Here is a 15,633-nt window from a genome sequence, read left to right as displayed (position 1 = left end):
GCTTTTTGGAGTCTTTTCGAAATCCTCCACCCCTCTAAATCTACTTCATCAAGAATCGCGATGCTAGGTACCAGTTCACTTCATGTAAATCTGAAACTCCATATCCATCCATTTCAAATTGCTCTATACAACATTCAGTGGATGAGCACACCGATAGAGGATGGCTTTTCCTTTATTTTGTTCGAGTCTTTTACAACAAGGTCAGCAACAGAGCTTATACAGCAAACAAGAGGCAATCTAAGCCCCCACTTCAGATGCCGAACAACAACAGGGAGAGTATGAAGCTTGTGTCAGTGAACGCTCAGGTCCATTATCACATGGCTCAAAGGGCACAATGATACTTTTATCCACAGACGATGCCTCGAGTAGACTGACTCCACATGCCAAGGTCAAGACCAGAGTTAGATCAAGCACCTCTAATCTAGCCTGGGCCATAGACAACACAGACTGTATATATACAGAAATACCTGTTGCCTTCCTGGTCTGACTCTATAGCAAAAACAAAACCACTGAAACGTGAACCATCAAATTAAAAGCATCCATGAATATTATGGTGGTTGTGTGTTCCTCTGAGTTCTATGTGCCGCATCAAATATGAGTCCTCAGAAAGCCATAGACAAGACTCAACTCAGAAAGCCATAGACTCAACTTTTCTAAAGCGAAATGCAGTTTCCTCATCCATCAAACATGGAGAATAATACCCACCTGTTGCACATAGTAGGTACTCAATAAGTGTCAGCTATTTTGATTTCATTCCCCCATCCTGCCCTCTTCCCAGAGATGCATTTTAGCACATCAGGTTGAGCACGGGTCATGGAGTCAGACAGACCTTATTAGTAAGTTATTTCATATCTCTGAGCCTCAGTTGCCTCAGCCATAAAGTGGGGATAAATGAGACTTACCTCATAGGGTTTATGTGGGGTTAAAGTAAGAAAAATGTGTGATGGTCTTCCTTCAATGCATGGCACATAGCAGGTAGGTCCTGATACTTAATAAATCAATTACAACTTTTATTTACCATTATAATTTATTGGCCGCTGACAGTATAGAATCTGAAGGCCAGCGAAGGATCTTTGGGACAACTAAGCTCCCCTGGTGGGTTAAAGATAACTTTCCCACAGTAAAATACACACGTCTACAGGGGCCATTATCTTGTCCTTCATCCCCGAGATTGGGACTGAACTGGTGCACGAATATAAGGTACCATGGAAGGGCAATATAAGAAGCTGCTGGTTCCATAGGCTCTTAGTTCCTGACTCTACATTAGATACCACAGGGCTGAAGGGCTTGGAGGATGCTTACGATATTTAGGACTGCTCCCAGGAAATTAATCAGGATGGAAGCGAAGATGATGACGTTCCGGGCCAGATATGTTTCATTAATCCAACAGCAGGTTTTGCGGAGGACAAGGGGCAGACACTTATAGTCCTCTGCTGTGGTGATGAGGACCAAGGCAGAGTGCAGCAAGATCAGAATGGAGAACTGGATGGTCATCGGCATCAGCCTGCAGGAAACACAGAATGTGGGTCATGTGGGCACAGGTCAGCTCATCCCCACCAAACAGCCCTAACAACCTTGTTCATGTTCTGCCTTCCCCACCCTGTGTCCCGTTCCTCTGGAAGGAATAGGAGATGGTTGGCTTGATTTGTCTCTTCTCTTCTTTCTCCCTTTGTCTTTCATCTCTCTTTCTCTCTCCCTCTCTGTCTCTCTTCTTTTTTGGGGGGAGGGGGCATGAATGCATGTGTGTGCATGAATTTGGTATGCACATTCATCTCTCTCTCCCTCTCTGCCTCTCTTCTTTTTTGGGGGAGGAGGCATGAATGCATGTGTGTGCATGAACTTGGTATGCACATTCACATGCATGTAGGTGCAAATGTGTGATATGTGTTTGTATGTGGATACATGGAAGGCAGAGGGTGGCATCAGATGGGTTCCTTGGTAACTTTCTACCCATGTGTCGAAAAATCACTAGAACCCATACCTTGTCTATTCTCCTATTCTAGGTAGCCATGTTGCTCTGAGAATGACCAGTCTCTGTGTCTGCTTCCTGGGTGCTAGAATTACAGTGAACTGACACTCCTACCTGGCATTTACCAGGAGAACTGAACTGAGTCCTCAGTCACACTTGAATGACTGTTACTTTACCCACGAAGCCTCAGCCTATTTTATATGGCATCTGCTCCTAAGACACTACACTATACGCAGTATTTCATCAACGGGCTGTGGGAGAAAACCCATCACATCCTTTTCCCCTTCATGGAAGGTTTTATGACTTGTTCTCTCTCCACCTACTCACCTACTCATAAATCAGCTCAGTATTCAGTTGGGTTAATGATTATTATGATTTTCATGGAATATATTACAAGCCATTGCCTCTCTAAGTAAGAAGTATAGTTTAGGGCAAGAGTAAGTATTCATTCCTAAGTCATTAACATTCCTTCTGAGATTTAAGATCTCATGAGACCTTTGTCCCACAGACGCCTCTATCTATTGAAAACCTTCAGGGTGTCTCTATCAATGTAGGAATCTATTAGTAATATTCTGTCTTTGGAGATGTCTCTAATCGCTTTCTATCTTTATCAATCAGTTCATCACTAAGTTTGCTCCTCTCGCTGGGACTTGATCCCTTGTCCTCTGTTTTGTGACTATTTGTGATCTACACGGGTAGCTCTTGTTTTCTTAGGTCTCAGCCAGTAAACTGTTGCCCATTATTAAAGGGTGCCTTTGTAGATGAGGCGAGACTGTCATCTACTACAGTGATCTGCTTCAAGAGCTTCCATATGCTAGTTCTTTAGACAACTGCTTCCACTAACACTCTCTCTTGCTGACCTTCTGCCAGAATAATGATTGAGCTCTACGTGCCAGCACCTGGAGCCCTTTTATATGATACCTAATCTCCATTTCTAAAAAAAAAAACCAAGAGACATTAAACCCTCTAGACGAGTGTTTAAAGCTCACAGGAAGGTAGTTTCTCATGGGTAATTCAGCTGAGAAGTGTTGAAGCTGGAATTTAAAGTCCTCAATGCTATGTAATTCTACTCCTAATACATTTAAAGAATGATATGTGCATGTTGCCAGTAATTATTTTTGCTTCTCTGGTTTATAATGCTATATATTTGTTAAATAAGCTTTCTTCTCATGCAAGATACCAGAACCAGAACTGTATCTTCCATATCATCTAGGGGATCCTAACCTAGAGGAGAATATGGCTATGCAAATGACAAAATAGTATTATGTAGTGATCCATAACAAGTCATAAAGAGCTATCATTTGGAAGGCAAGAATAGGAACCCAGGGAGGCTCCAAGAAGGAGAAGATACTTGGGGTTGACTTTGCAGAATTAAATTTTTTTTTGTAATGTAGGAACAAGGGAGAACATGATTAAGGCAGTAGAGGAACTAGCATTGCCAGTGTTTGGAGTTTGCTAATATGTCTATTAGACTTGGAGAAGCTAACTAACTCCTCTTAGCATCATTAAAAAATACTACAAAACTAGAATTTTTAGCCTTATATTTTAAAGAAGGCTTTGAGGGAATAGAGTAACCTATTCACCCTAGAATAAAAGATCCTCTTTCTTTTGCTGATGAAGCTCAGGATATTAAAGGTATTTAAAGGTATGTGAGAAGAGTTCTGAGTATCAGACAGGCTTTTACTGCTGGGTGCTGGTGCTACACGGAAAATTCCTCTGAAAGTTTTTTTTTTCATCCCCTCGGTGCTCATTTATTTCTGCACACATAAACATCATCGCATCCTATTGCAGATTTCATCTAATTATAGATCCATCCAGACATCCAGGGTTTCTGCCTTTGCTTTTTTGCCTTGATGCTGCACATGAGACAAGGAAACCTTTCATTTCTGAAGTCGAGACTCCAAAAGAATGACAAGGGACTTTTCAAACAGCTCTATCTGAGTCCTCTCTAGGCATAGGGTTCTAATTACCCTCTGAAGTCTGTGTTTAAAATACAGATTGCGGTGGTAGTACAACTGACATTTGCTGGAGAGCCAGAGATCAGTTGAGAGGTGTGACCAGCCCACAGCAGCTGTGGTTCAATAGGATTCAGAAGTTCAGAACATACCCAAAGATGACATTTGTATGAAACTTCAAAATCTGCAAAGAGCCTGTGAGTGCAATGTCACATTTGATCTTGGAGCAACTCCAAGAGATTGGTGTTCCTAGCTTGCTCATCAGGTACGTAACTTGTGACTTGGGAAGGAGAAAAAAGCCAGAACTGCCCCAAATGGACAAGATCGATTTACTTGTGGCATTCCTGAGAAGTGGGCACTTTTACTCCCATTGTTGAAAATATCTTTAAATATCTATTTTGTTTTTAATTATGTGAATATATGTGTGTTAGTGTGTAGATATATGCACATGAGTGCAGGTACCCTTGGAGTTCAGAAGAGTTTTAGCATTAGAACCCTAGGAGCTAGAGTCACAGGTGGTTATGAGTTGCCTGATATAGATGCTGCAAGTCGACCTTGAGTCTTTTGCAAAAGCAGTATGAATTTTCTAGGCTTTTATTGAATGTCTTAATAGGCATTCTAAGGCTAACCCCCCCACCCCCATCTTACAACAATATAACCCGTTCTTGTGACCCCTGGTGTCTTCTAATATGACTTTAACAACGATTGAAGGATTTTTTTAAAGTAACAAATTGTTCCAGTCTTGTTTATCCATCAGTTGTCTCCAGAAGACCATAAAGAATAAAACATATAATTATAATAGGGGATGTATTAGATTGACTTAGAGTCTGAGTGGCTGTTTTTGGGGGTGGAAAACCAGGGACCCATTAGCTGCTCAGTAAATGAATGGCTCAGAACAATAGGAATCAACAGTGCAGTTCTGGATAGAAGTCAGCCTAGAGACCCTGAAAAGTTCAAGTTCATGTTCAAAGGTGTTGCTACATTCAGAGCGGGTCTTTTTAGTTCAGTCCACCATCTCACACGTCAGTCACCTCAGAAAACCCTCTCACAGGCACACCTAAAATGTGTTTTCCCAATTTTCTAGACGTCTCTCAAATCCACTGAGCAGACAAAAGAGATCCTCATCATAAGGCTTGTCTTGTATAAGACTTTGTTAGGAACCCTCGCTCCGGAACTAGATCTGCTGCAGTGTTGGAATTAAGGCTGTAATGCTTCAAATGGGAAACCTATTTCAGCACTCTGAGCTCTCAAGTCTCTTCTCTTTATAAAGACAACATTGAGAGTAGCTACATAGGGAGTTTGTTACAGAGATTTTCCTGAGTTATTATTATTATTATTATTGTAAAGTGTTTGTAAGTGACTGGCCAATGTCTAAGTGTTTGTAGAGTTGACTTTCAAATTTGCTGACCTAGAAGTGATGACGCAACTATGAATGACTCATCTGGACAAACAAACAAATGACTGAGCCTCTTATACTTCATTGCTTTCTGCACTCATGGTACGACAGATGCAGACTATTCCTGTTTGTGATACTACTTAATTAATATTAGGAAAGATTTTTGCCTAGGCAGAGTGGAGAGAATATCATGCATAGTAAGACAGTAGGAATAGACCCAGGATTGTTGAGCACATAGGTTTTGGTCCTGGACCGTTAAACACTGAACCTTCAAAAAGGTGAGTTGAATGGTTCCAGGTGAGGGCCCATCATCCCTCAGAGACAATTCAGCTGCCGTCTTAACCCTTCCATACTTACCTTGAAGAAGGAAGCAAACTTTGAATCGCAGTGATGAACAGAAGAACGATAAATGCACAGACCAAGTTTGACTTGAAAACTTCATCTCTCATTTGAGAATACTGCAATTTAGAAAAAAAAGTAGAATCAATTACTTTGTAGCAGAGTTGGGGTTTTAAAGGAGATAAGTTGTATCAGTTTGAGGTTAAGGGGAAACAACAATGCAATATCTTCTTGAAAATGTTCAGTAGGAAGCTGTCTCTTCTGAAATCTTCATCTCCAGGCCTCCCACAAATTTTCCTCTGAAATCCCAGGAATCAATATATTCCTTCTCTAGCAAAAGGACCCGTGAGGGCTTATGAGTTCATCCAGCTCCTGTCCCAAAAGTTTTTATCATTTAACAAAACAGAACAGCCCTTGCCATGTACCCCGCAGCTCAATCTCCTGTGGACTTTCCTCCTAATCAAAACGAAAGTATTTAAGAATGGTGTTCTATTTATTGTGAGGCGAGGGGACATAGACAAATGCCTTGTGAGGGAATCTTTCTACCTTCTTCTAAATAAGAACCGTTGAGAATAACGTCACAGAATTGAGAGTTTAAAGCAGCTCACAGGACTTCCACTCATGTAGCCTCTTGCCTCACTGAAGACAAAGCAAGGCCGATGGGCTAATATGCTCATACCATCTGTTGTTCATTCTAGGCAGCCCTGGAAAGTGGTGGTAGCATTATTAGATTACCCAGAGTACTCAGTAATTTCATCGTTGCCTTTAAAAGCTGGTCAAATGTTGGAGATTTGTATTTGCCTCACTCTTTCCTCGTTTCCCTGAACTTTTGTAGAGTCATTAAACTGCAAAATAATAATTTATAAAGAGGGACAGAGGGCTTAAAACTGTGAGAGGCATTAGAATCATGTGAAGCCAAGTCCCTCACTTTGCCTTACCGACAGAAAAGTCTAATGCATGGCTGTGGATCACAGAGAATGCGGATTCTTATCTTAGGGTGAGGGAGGAGGCACACAGCTAAACCTGCCACTACAATTTTGTAATCCTTGGGGTCACTTCACCCAGGTAGCTGGTCAGTGTCTCTCTCATAACCTTTAGGCTCTTCATCCACAATAGATAATAAAGGTTTAAGTCAGGTCAATGAAATGACAGCGTCAGTCCATTTTATCGGACTAATAGTTTGAAATAGCAGTTACAGGATTTTGACTTCTGTTTGTTGTCTAGGTTGTCGACAGTAAACTTATGGCTCAGAGTCATGGCTGAGGTTTTGGCAATGACCAGTAGCTGGTCAGCAACCCGGGGGAGGGACCATGCTGCTCAGAGAATGTACACCCATTGCTTTTGCAGAGAAATGCCTTTCTCATTCTCAAGCACCGGGGCTTCTGTTCAGCTGCTGACAATCTGCTTGGTATCTGGAGGGGATCCAGGAACTCCCCAAAAATCTCTATAAACCACACTCTCTCCTGATAAAGCTTCTGAAAAGTTCACCTTGTTAATAATTGTCAATAGTGCAGCCTAGGGCCAGACTCAATCATAGTGACACATTCAGGCCAAAATGAATTAGTTACAAGACATAATCCAAAGAAAGATAAATGTCTGACTTCCTTATGATATCTCACTAGATGCAGTCTAATTTTTTTACTGGTTGACTGGTAACCAATTTGACTGTAGAGACTCGATACTGGGATTTTACAAATATCACCCCCAATCCTTAGTGTATTTAATCATGTAATTTCATCATTATTACTATCATCGTCATCATTGTCATCAGCATGCTAGTCTCTTGAAGTTATGGCAGACTTTCCTAGTTCTAGATATCTTTCACATGTACTCAAATATCTGCTGATTACCACCAGGTAACCACCTCTGCTTTGTCAGGGAAGCAGAGTTTCTGTCTTAAACCTGGTTAGGGACTTCTAGATTATAAACACCCTTTGCTTAAATGATCCAGTGCCTAAGTCTAGGCTTTCACTCTTCTCTAGGGTTCCCATTTGCAGGCCTTTTCTAACTTGGAGAATATCAGGGATATCAGTAGGCATCAAACTGTCCCTATGGCTTCTTTCCTGAAAGTTTCTTACTGATGACATTTAAACAGTTACACATTTATCATTGGTCCCAACTAAAGTTGAAGGAAGTTTTGTGCTTGTCATTTTGTTCAAATACGAAGCTGGTGGAATCAAGTAGGAAGACTGGTTTTTGTCTCCAGCCACATCGGTATTTCTCTATGAGCAAAGCTGATTTCTTTGAAGATCATTTCTCTTTTCTGCCAAATGGGGACATAGAAGGTTTGCAATGCTAAAGCATCCTGTTACTTTCATGTTTGAGTTTCAGTTCCTTGCACAGCCATGAAAAGAAAAAAAAATCTGTGCCATTGATGTCAATCAAACATAGAATACTGGGTTTTAGAATGGAATGCTTTGTGACTTTGAAATACAAGGAGAGAAGGCTTATGAAAAGAAAATTCCTAATTGGCTCAGGATGTTAGAGTATCAAGACTGAGTGCTGATTCACTGAGCTTCGTTTTGACTTGTGAAGGTCTGAACACTCGGGTGCCTGGCTATATTAGGTTTGTTATAGGCACCTGCTTTCCCAAATTAGACATTCTTTGTCTCATCTGTGTTCTGTCCTCAAGTGACCACACTTATCTTTCTATACTTCAGCTGTGAGTATGAAGTAACCCAGGGCGTGACTACCTGTTTTTGAACCTTAGCTTCCACACTTATTGGCAACAGAACTTGGGGCATATCCACTAGACTTTGTTTATCTCACCTTGCAAATGGGTGTGACAGGAGTCACTCCGAAGGGTTGCTGGAAAATCAAGCTGAGTTCATGTGCACAAAGTGCTCAAAGCCATGTCATGTGAAGTATCACGTGTCTGATACTACGAATCAGAAAGTAGTGCAACATTTTGTTCATGTCTGGAGATGTGGGCCCTGGAATCTACTGAAACGTTAACCCTAGAGTAAGTCCGAGCCCTGAGGGTCAATGGGCTCTAGATTCATCCTAAGGAAACTGAGAAATCTATGTATTTATGTAGTCACAAGGAAGAAAAATCCATTCCAGAGTCTTCCTCCCAGAGGGATGGTCAGAGAAAGTAGTTGCAGATGTGATGGACAGTGCCTCTTGCCTTCTCTATCTCTGTTCTTGAGACAGTCCTAAAAGTATTCCTCAGTGAGGAGGAAGGAAAACATCCTACTCACCAGGATTCTCCACCTCTAATACAAATAACAGTGTTCATTATGCTCTTACATCCCCCACATGGTGTGGATGGTTCTTCCAGGGAAAGCAATGGGGCAGATAGCTCTCCAAAGTTCAACTGTGCACTTTGGGCCTCATTGTGATCAATATAATAATCTCATCAATGAAGTGGGCTATGTTTAGTTTTGTTCAACTTTTATCAACACCAATAGTTCTCAATAATATCACTCAGAAATTAGTGTTAGCTCAGTCCTAGGTATTTCTTGTTATAGAATAAGTAAACTATTTTTTTTTAAATTTCACTCCATCTTTGGAAAAGCTAGCTTTAAGAAAGGGGATTTTCTCACACAGCATTCATTCGTCTAAATGAATATGTTTGCTAAATTGAGTCTCAATTGAGACAAACTGTTAATTCTGTGGAAGAGAATTAAGTAATTTGACCCCTGTTAATGTTAAGTTTGTGTTTCATATTCCATGGTGATCGCCTAGAGCGTCCTTAGGTTATATTATTTGGACAAATGGAATATCCATAACAAAACACGCATCTACTCTGTTGTTGGGGACTGTGAACCCCCAGATCTTAAATTTCTTGTAAACAACTTGTTTTTCTCTGGTCTGAGACAGCTTGCAGCTGCTCTGAGCACTGAGCATGAGACCCTCGGGAGTTCCTGATGGCAGAGAAGTGATTTCTGGTGGGTTTGGCTAGGCCGTGACTATCCCTATATAAGCTGCTCCTGGACACAATAAAGGGGACATTCCTGTTTCAGGGCTGACCCATGTCTCTGTCTCTCTGTCTGTGTGTCTTTTTGTGTTTAAATCTACAGTCCCTTGCCCAGCTCATGAATTGTATGGTAGCGCATAGAGCACAGATGGGCATGGTGTGCTACACTCTGTCATAAAATTTAAGTTTTTAAATAATATCTTCTCCTTTTCTCACTTCTAGTCCAATAAAATCAGTAGCAACAATTCTACAAGTGACCATTTGCTCAATCTCGTACCACCTCACTTCTTCCAGGAACCTGATGTGAGAGCGAAGGTGTATCTTTTCATGTTTAAATGACTCACAAAGAAACATGGTCACCTGTGTCCGAGATGAGCTGTGTCATACGTGTAGAACAGGAAGGCACACTGCTTCCCATCTATAAGACGGTAAGTGGTAGTATCCTTGGTAGGGGATTGGACTGACTATTGCACAAGCTATGGTGAGACTTAAAGAATAGTATCTCTTCCGGGTTCTTTGTTTAGAAGGCCCTGGTTGCAGACAATAATGCTTTATCATGAAGGAACGGAATTGGGTCAATGACCTTTGGGATGAAGTCTTTCCAATTCTGTCATTCCTCATCCTATCACTGGAGGCAGAAATGGTATTTCTCACGTTGAACGCCACTGATTTTGTGAGACAAGAGATGGCTAATGGATTTAATAAAAATACACAAGTGAAATGGCCCTTGAAATCATTTGACCGCCTCGAGGCTGGTATAAATGGCAGTATTTTACAAGGGGTTATGAGGATGGGGAGTCCTGCAAAGCTGATGTCTAAACAAGGGTAGTTTTATTCTTTGAGTTCCTTTGAAACTTGTCCTTCATACTTGGAAAAGGAGCCCTAAATACTCCTGCTCTTTTAAGACTTACATGAACAGCAAAAAAGAACTAAGAGAAGCCAGATGTTACAAGAGAATCATTTCTTCAAAATAACCTTGGAAATGAGATCATGAGGATGATGAGGAAGTGCCTGATTTAGAGAAACGAAAACAACAACTGAGAGCCTTTGGTTGATGCTCCATGTTCCAACCTATGCCATCCAAACAACGAATGGAGGGATGCAAAAATTTCTGATTATTTCCAAGAAAAGATGTGCATGGGTTGCTTATGTGCACATATGTGCTTATTGTGTTTGAGAGGCCGGCATCAGAACCCACCAGAAAGTTCATTCTTTTTCCAAGCGTTCTTGGTCAGATTCCAACCTCTTCAATCTACTTCGGTCATAGCAGCCCAAGGATCTATGGTAAGGGGAAATGTTCTGATATGTCTGATACATCTTTACTGAAACTGGCTAATCCTCCTCATAATTTTGATTTTCTTTATACAGTGTACAGACAACTGAGAGAAATTCTGAACACAGAAAATATCAATTTTACTCCAGCCAAAGCATTATCTAAAGATGTTCTTGAGTGGCAAATCGTAACATTTACGTAGGAGGAAATAGTAACAGTAAACGAATGTTTTGAAAGCATTCAGCAAAGAATTTGGTTCGTGTCATGAAAATTACAATGGTTTTCGCTGAATAAAAATGAACAAGAGCTAATAGCTGATTTGTGTATTAAATGTGAAGCTCTCCTCAACTTAACTTCATATGCCTTCAGTGTTTTTAAGAGCTGTCTTTTATTTTTCTGCTCTTTCAAAACCATCTCATTAGACAACTAAATTCTTGACTGTTAACCTCTTTGCTTTCTTCTTGTGCATAGCTCAGCCTTATTCCCATTTCCACTGTGCTAACAGGAAAGCCATTTCATGCGTGTATTTATTTGTTTATTTGATTGACGTGTATCCATATAGAACTAACTAGGGTGATAGAGTTGCCCTAGTGGTACCCAATCTTTCTCAGTGTTTTCCATGGTACCAACAACATGTGGCAAATCATTTGTCCATGTGTATGCATATGTGTTAGGGGGTGGACAGAGGGGAAAATAATTGCTTATGAGTTTACACTCTACTTTTTTTTTTCACTCCTTCAAGGTCTTTGCGACCTGAATTGCTATATAATCACTTCTGTGTATCATATCTTTTACGGACTGTATCACAAAAATACTTTAAGCTACATGAAAAGCAGGCACTCTGAATATGTGGGATTTTGCCATTATAGAGCTGGATAGTCTGGGCTTAGGAGACATATTGGAATAGATTTGAATTTCATATCTGCTGCTTTGGAAAAGGTACTCAAATTCTCTGAGGCTTCTACACCTGTCAAATGGTAAAACTAACACCTATACTAGAGGTGTTGTAACAATACACGAGGTGACAAGTATAAAATACTTATGATAGAGCCTGTTGTGATGGTAAGGGATGGGATGAGAATGTTTCCTTGTAATGCTGCACCCAGAATCAGTTTACTGCCTGCACATAAGCATTCGCTTCATGTCTCCTGCACAGCAACCTCACCACTCATGGGTACTTTGACATGCATTGTTGGGATGCGAGTGTCAGTGGCTGGCCCAAGAGCACACACACACACACACACACACACACACACACACACACACACACACACAAAGAGTGTAAACTCCATGAGAACAGAAACTGTGACTTTTCATCTTTCTCCAGTGCCCAGAACATGAGGCTGGTGGAACCCAGGCGAGCAGAGCATGAAGTGAACAGATCAAATGCTTTGCGCTATGCCAGATGGACTGGCCCGAAATAACATCAAAGGTGGTGAGAAAGACAGTTCTTGCAGGAACGTGAAGAAACTCTTGTGGGAAAGATATGAAAACACTTGGGTGGCTTGTTGTCATAGGAAGAGACACAGCCTTTGGAGCTACTCAAGCGCTGGATGCTCTTAGATAAACGGCCCGTCTTTCTCATTCTTCAGACACATCCCAGAAGCCAAGGCATCCAGTGTGCCTGCTCCAATGATCTAGAGGCAGTGGTGGGAATACCTCTCTTAATGAGTGACAAATCTGTGCTTGATTAAGTGGATAAAGATTGGAATCCTGGTACTCCAGGATACAGGACATATTAAGAGTGAACCTTCTACTGATTTTTGTTAGTTGCTTTAAATAGCTCTGGAACTGTGAAATTTATTCTGAGGGTTTATCTTCACCCAGATTTGGATTGGTGTAAAAATATTTAATTTATTCAGATAATACAGTGTATGATGTCATCTACTCCCTCAGCTCTGTATGCTAGGCTAGCTGTTCCTAGAGCTGGAGCAGAAGCTCTGATGATTCTCCTGTCTCTGCCTTACCTGTCCCTGAAGGAGTGATGGGGTTACAGATGCTTCCACTAAGTTTCCAGCTTTCATATTAGATTCTGGGGGACCAAACGCAGGGTCCCAAGCTGGCACAGCAACTGTCTTTACCCACTGAGTCATCTTGCTAGCCCTTAGTTTATTTTACTAACTCCTATGGGCAGATGATTGTAAACATGTCAGTGAGGTCAAACCCTTTGTCTTGTTTCCCGGCTTGTACTGACAGGTGCTGGGCTCAAGTCGCATTTACTGGGTGACCAGGTATATGCCTTTTCTTCTTAAACAAAGACTAAATAATTTTAACACACAATGAGGATATTTTTGCATGAGTACAAAAACATCTGTTGGAGTGACAGAAGGCTATTAACCTGACTGTCTCTGCTACTATAAAATAATAAGCAACTCTTTGTGCCTGATTTTATTTCTAAAGGGAATTTGAATCAAGGTATTTTTTTTTTCTTCTTGGACCACTGACAGCCTCTCAGAAACTGTCAAGTTCATACTGGCTCAAGTGTTGTCCTAGGGACCTTTCGACATGAGCCACTCCTAATTATGCCCACTCAGCCAAAGGACAAAGGAATAAGGCTGAATTTTCAGAAAAACTGAATCCACCATGAATATGTCTTGAAATAGGCATCCTCTTGCACAATCAGAATTGTAAGGGCAGCTGACCAACAGGCACTTGTGTTTCAGACGAGGTCATCGAGCAACTCTGCAGTCTGTAAACTATGTGCCAGGATGAGGAGAATTGGCACAGATACAGAAAGAGGCTTTCTCAGAGGGAGATGTTTCAGGATCAAACAGATGATGTCAGAATTGGAAGAAAGAAGGAAATCTCATTTTCATTGATATGCTTTGATTTTAATACCTAACCTACTCAAATGCCAACATCAAAAGTCAAAATGCCCAACCAATCACAGAATATGTATTTATCTTTTCCTAATTTTTATTCTACATAAAGAACTTGGCCCATTTTAGGGCAGTGCATGGCTTCTGGAACACTATACTTAGGAAGTTCTTTCCAAATAAGTGCCCAAGCCATTAAACTTTCCAAACTTCTAAGGGTTTTATTCAGGTTTCTCTGGTTGGGAACATCCATCTGTAGCTGTCATTTTCATCCTAAACTTCCTTCAGAGAGTCTTGTTTCAGAAGTGAGTGAGGGCCAGAAGTTGAGACATATTATCTTCCTTCAAGAACTATAAAAACAGAAGGAAGCAAGATGGGTGACTCCACCAAGGACAAGTTCTTTGCTGGATGATGAAGCTTCACAACTTCCAAGACATAGGTGGATGTCGTAATAAAAGACAGGGAGTTAAGATAAAGAAATGCTACCCAAAGAACAAATATGAAGATCAGAAGGCATCCAGAAAGACCTTCAACCCCAATCACAATTAACAACAAAAATCAATAAGATGATGCTATTCACTTTTTATCAAATTGATATTTTTAAGAAAGTATAGGCGCCCATCCTCAAGGAAATTTCATAGTGTTTATGAAATACTCTAAAAGTACATCTTCTATTTGTGTCTTTAATATCTCACCCTAAGTAAAGAGCAAGTATGAGTGCGTTTAACTGTGAAAATGGCCATGGAGACAGAGTTGGAAACTCATTGTAGTGAAAGACTAAAAATGTAAGAAAATGGTCTAAACATGCAATGGGACAGCATACAGTTACTAAAATTATTGTCTAATTAAATAGCAATATGGAAAAGACTCAAGCCCAGAATCATTAAAACTGCTCCTGGCCCCTATGTACAGAATAGTCTGGTTTATAAAAATGCACAAATAAGCACATCCCTTTAAGGTCTCGGTGGTTGATGCTGACGTGTCAGTATGCTGAAAGATCAAGAAAGATTTCATTTTCTTTATTTCCTCACATACTTAGTGTGAAATAGTGCTACTAAAAATACATCATCAACATTATTCTCTCTCTGTCTCTCTCTCTGTCTCTGTCCTCTGTCTCTGTCTCTGTCTCTGTCTCTCTCTCTCTCTCTCTCTCTCTGTGTGTGTGATATGAAGGCGCATGTTTGAGCATTGAGTGTAAACACATGTGTATCATGGTACATGTGGCAGCAGACACACTCTGGTGGTAGCCTCCACCCTCTGCCTTATTTTAGATAGGATGGTGTTGTACACTGTGCCGAGAACTCCCAGCTGTCTCTGCCTTTCATATCGCTAAAGCAATGAGCTGTGCGCTTAGCTTTGCATGGGTTCTGTGGATCCTTTTACAGCAAGTGCCCTGCCACTGAGCCTTCTCTATGGTACAAATGTATTGTTTTATGTGAGGAAAACCCAATATTATCAAACATATTTAATAAACATGTTTAACTTCTATACCACTTTTTTGATGTCCTAATCCTTGAGGGTCCCCAAGATCTGTAAGTTCCATTGAAATATAGTTAACCTATAAAAAAATCAAATTTTCTCTATGAAATATTGGAATTTTGATAATTGAGCCCTCTCTCTTTCATCAGAGCTCTGTTCAAAATATCCTCATGAATTTGCTGATAAAGAAAATGTTGAGCATGGATTGTGATTTGGCCAAGACCACAGGAAATACATCATGGGTGAATTTTCTTTCTGTGTGTGTTTATATGTTTCTATGATGTGTGTGCATTTATGTGTGCACATAGGTCAGTGGGCAATATGGGGTGTAGGTCCTCACTTTTCTCTTTGTTTGAGACAGGGTGCCTTTTCTGTTTGCCACTACATAACCAGCCTTTTGGCTTGGAAGTTTCTGTGGATGCCCTTTTCTACCCTTCTCATCTTTTTTTCCTTAATTTATTTATTTATTAAAGATTTCTGCCTCCTC

The 15,633-nt window shown here is 40.6% G+C and overlaps 1 protein-coding gene across 1 annotated transcript in view; it reads right to left on the bottom strand.

Annotated features, from left to right (window-relative positions):
- The window catches only part of Adcy8 (adenylate cyclase 8), a 202,978-nt gene that overhangs the window by 49,255 nt on the left and 138,090 nt on the right, over positions 1–15,633 (bottom strand). The window contains exons 8-9 of the mRNA XM_050145415.1: positions 5,678–5,778; positions 1,303–1,504 (exon numbers count right to left, since the gene is read on the bottom strand). Coding sequence (XP_050001372.1) covers positions 1,303–1,504; positions 5,678–5,778 — 303 coding nt within the window. The remainder of the gene's footprint in view (positions 1–1,302; positions 1,505–5,677; positions 5,779–15,633) is intronic.

This window comes from Alexandromys fortis, unplaced genomic scaffold (genome assembly GCF_014885135.2).
Source record: "Alexandromys fortis isolate MF-2015 unplaced genomic scaffold, M_Fortis_MF-2015_v1.1 scaffold_2_1_26212458, whole genome shotgun sequence".
Lineage (NCBI taxonomy): Eukaryota > Metazoa > Chordata > Mammalia > Rodentia > Cricetidae > Alexandromys > Alexandromys fortis.
The sequence above is the reverse complement of the archived record's forward strand: the minus strand, read 5'-3'. Positions and strand labels throughout refer to the sequence as shown.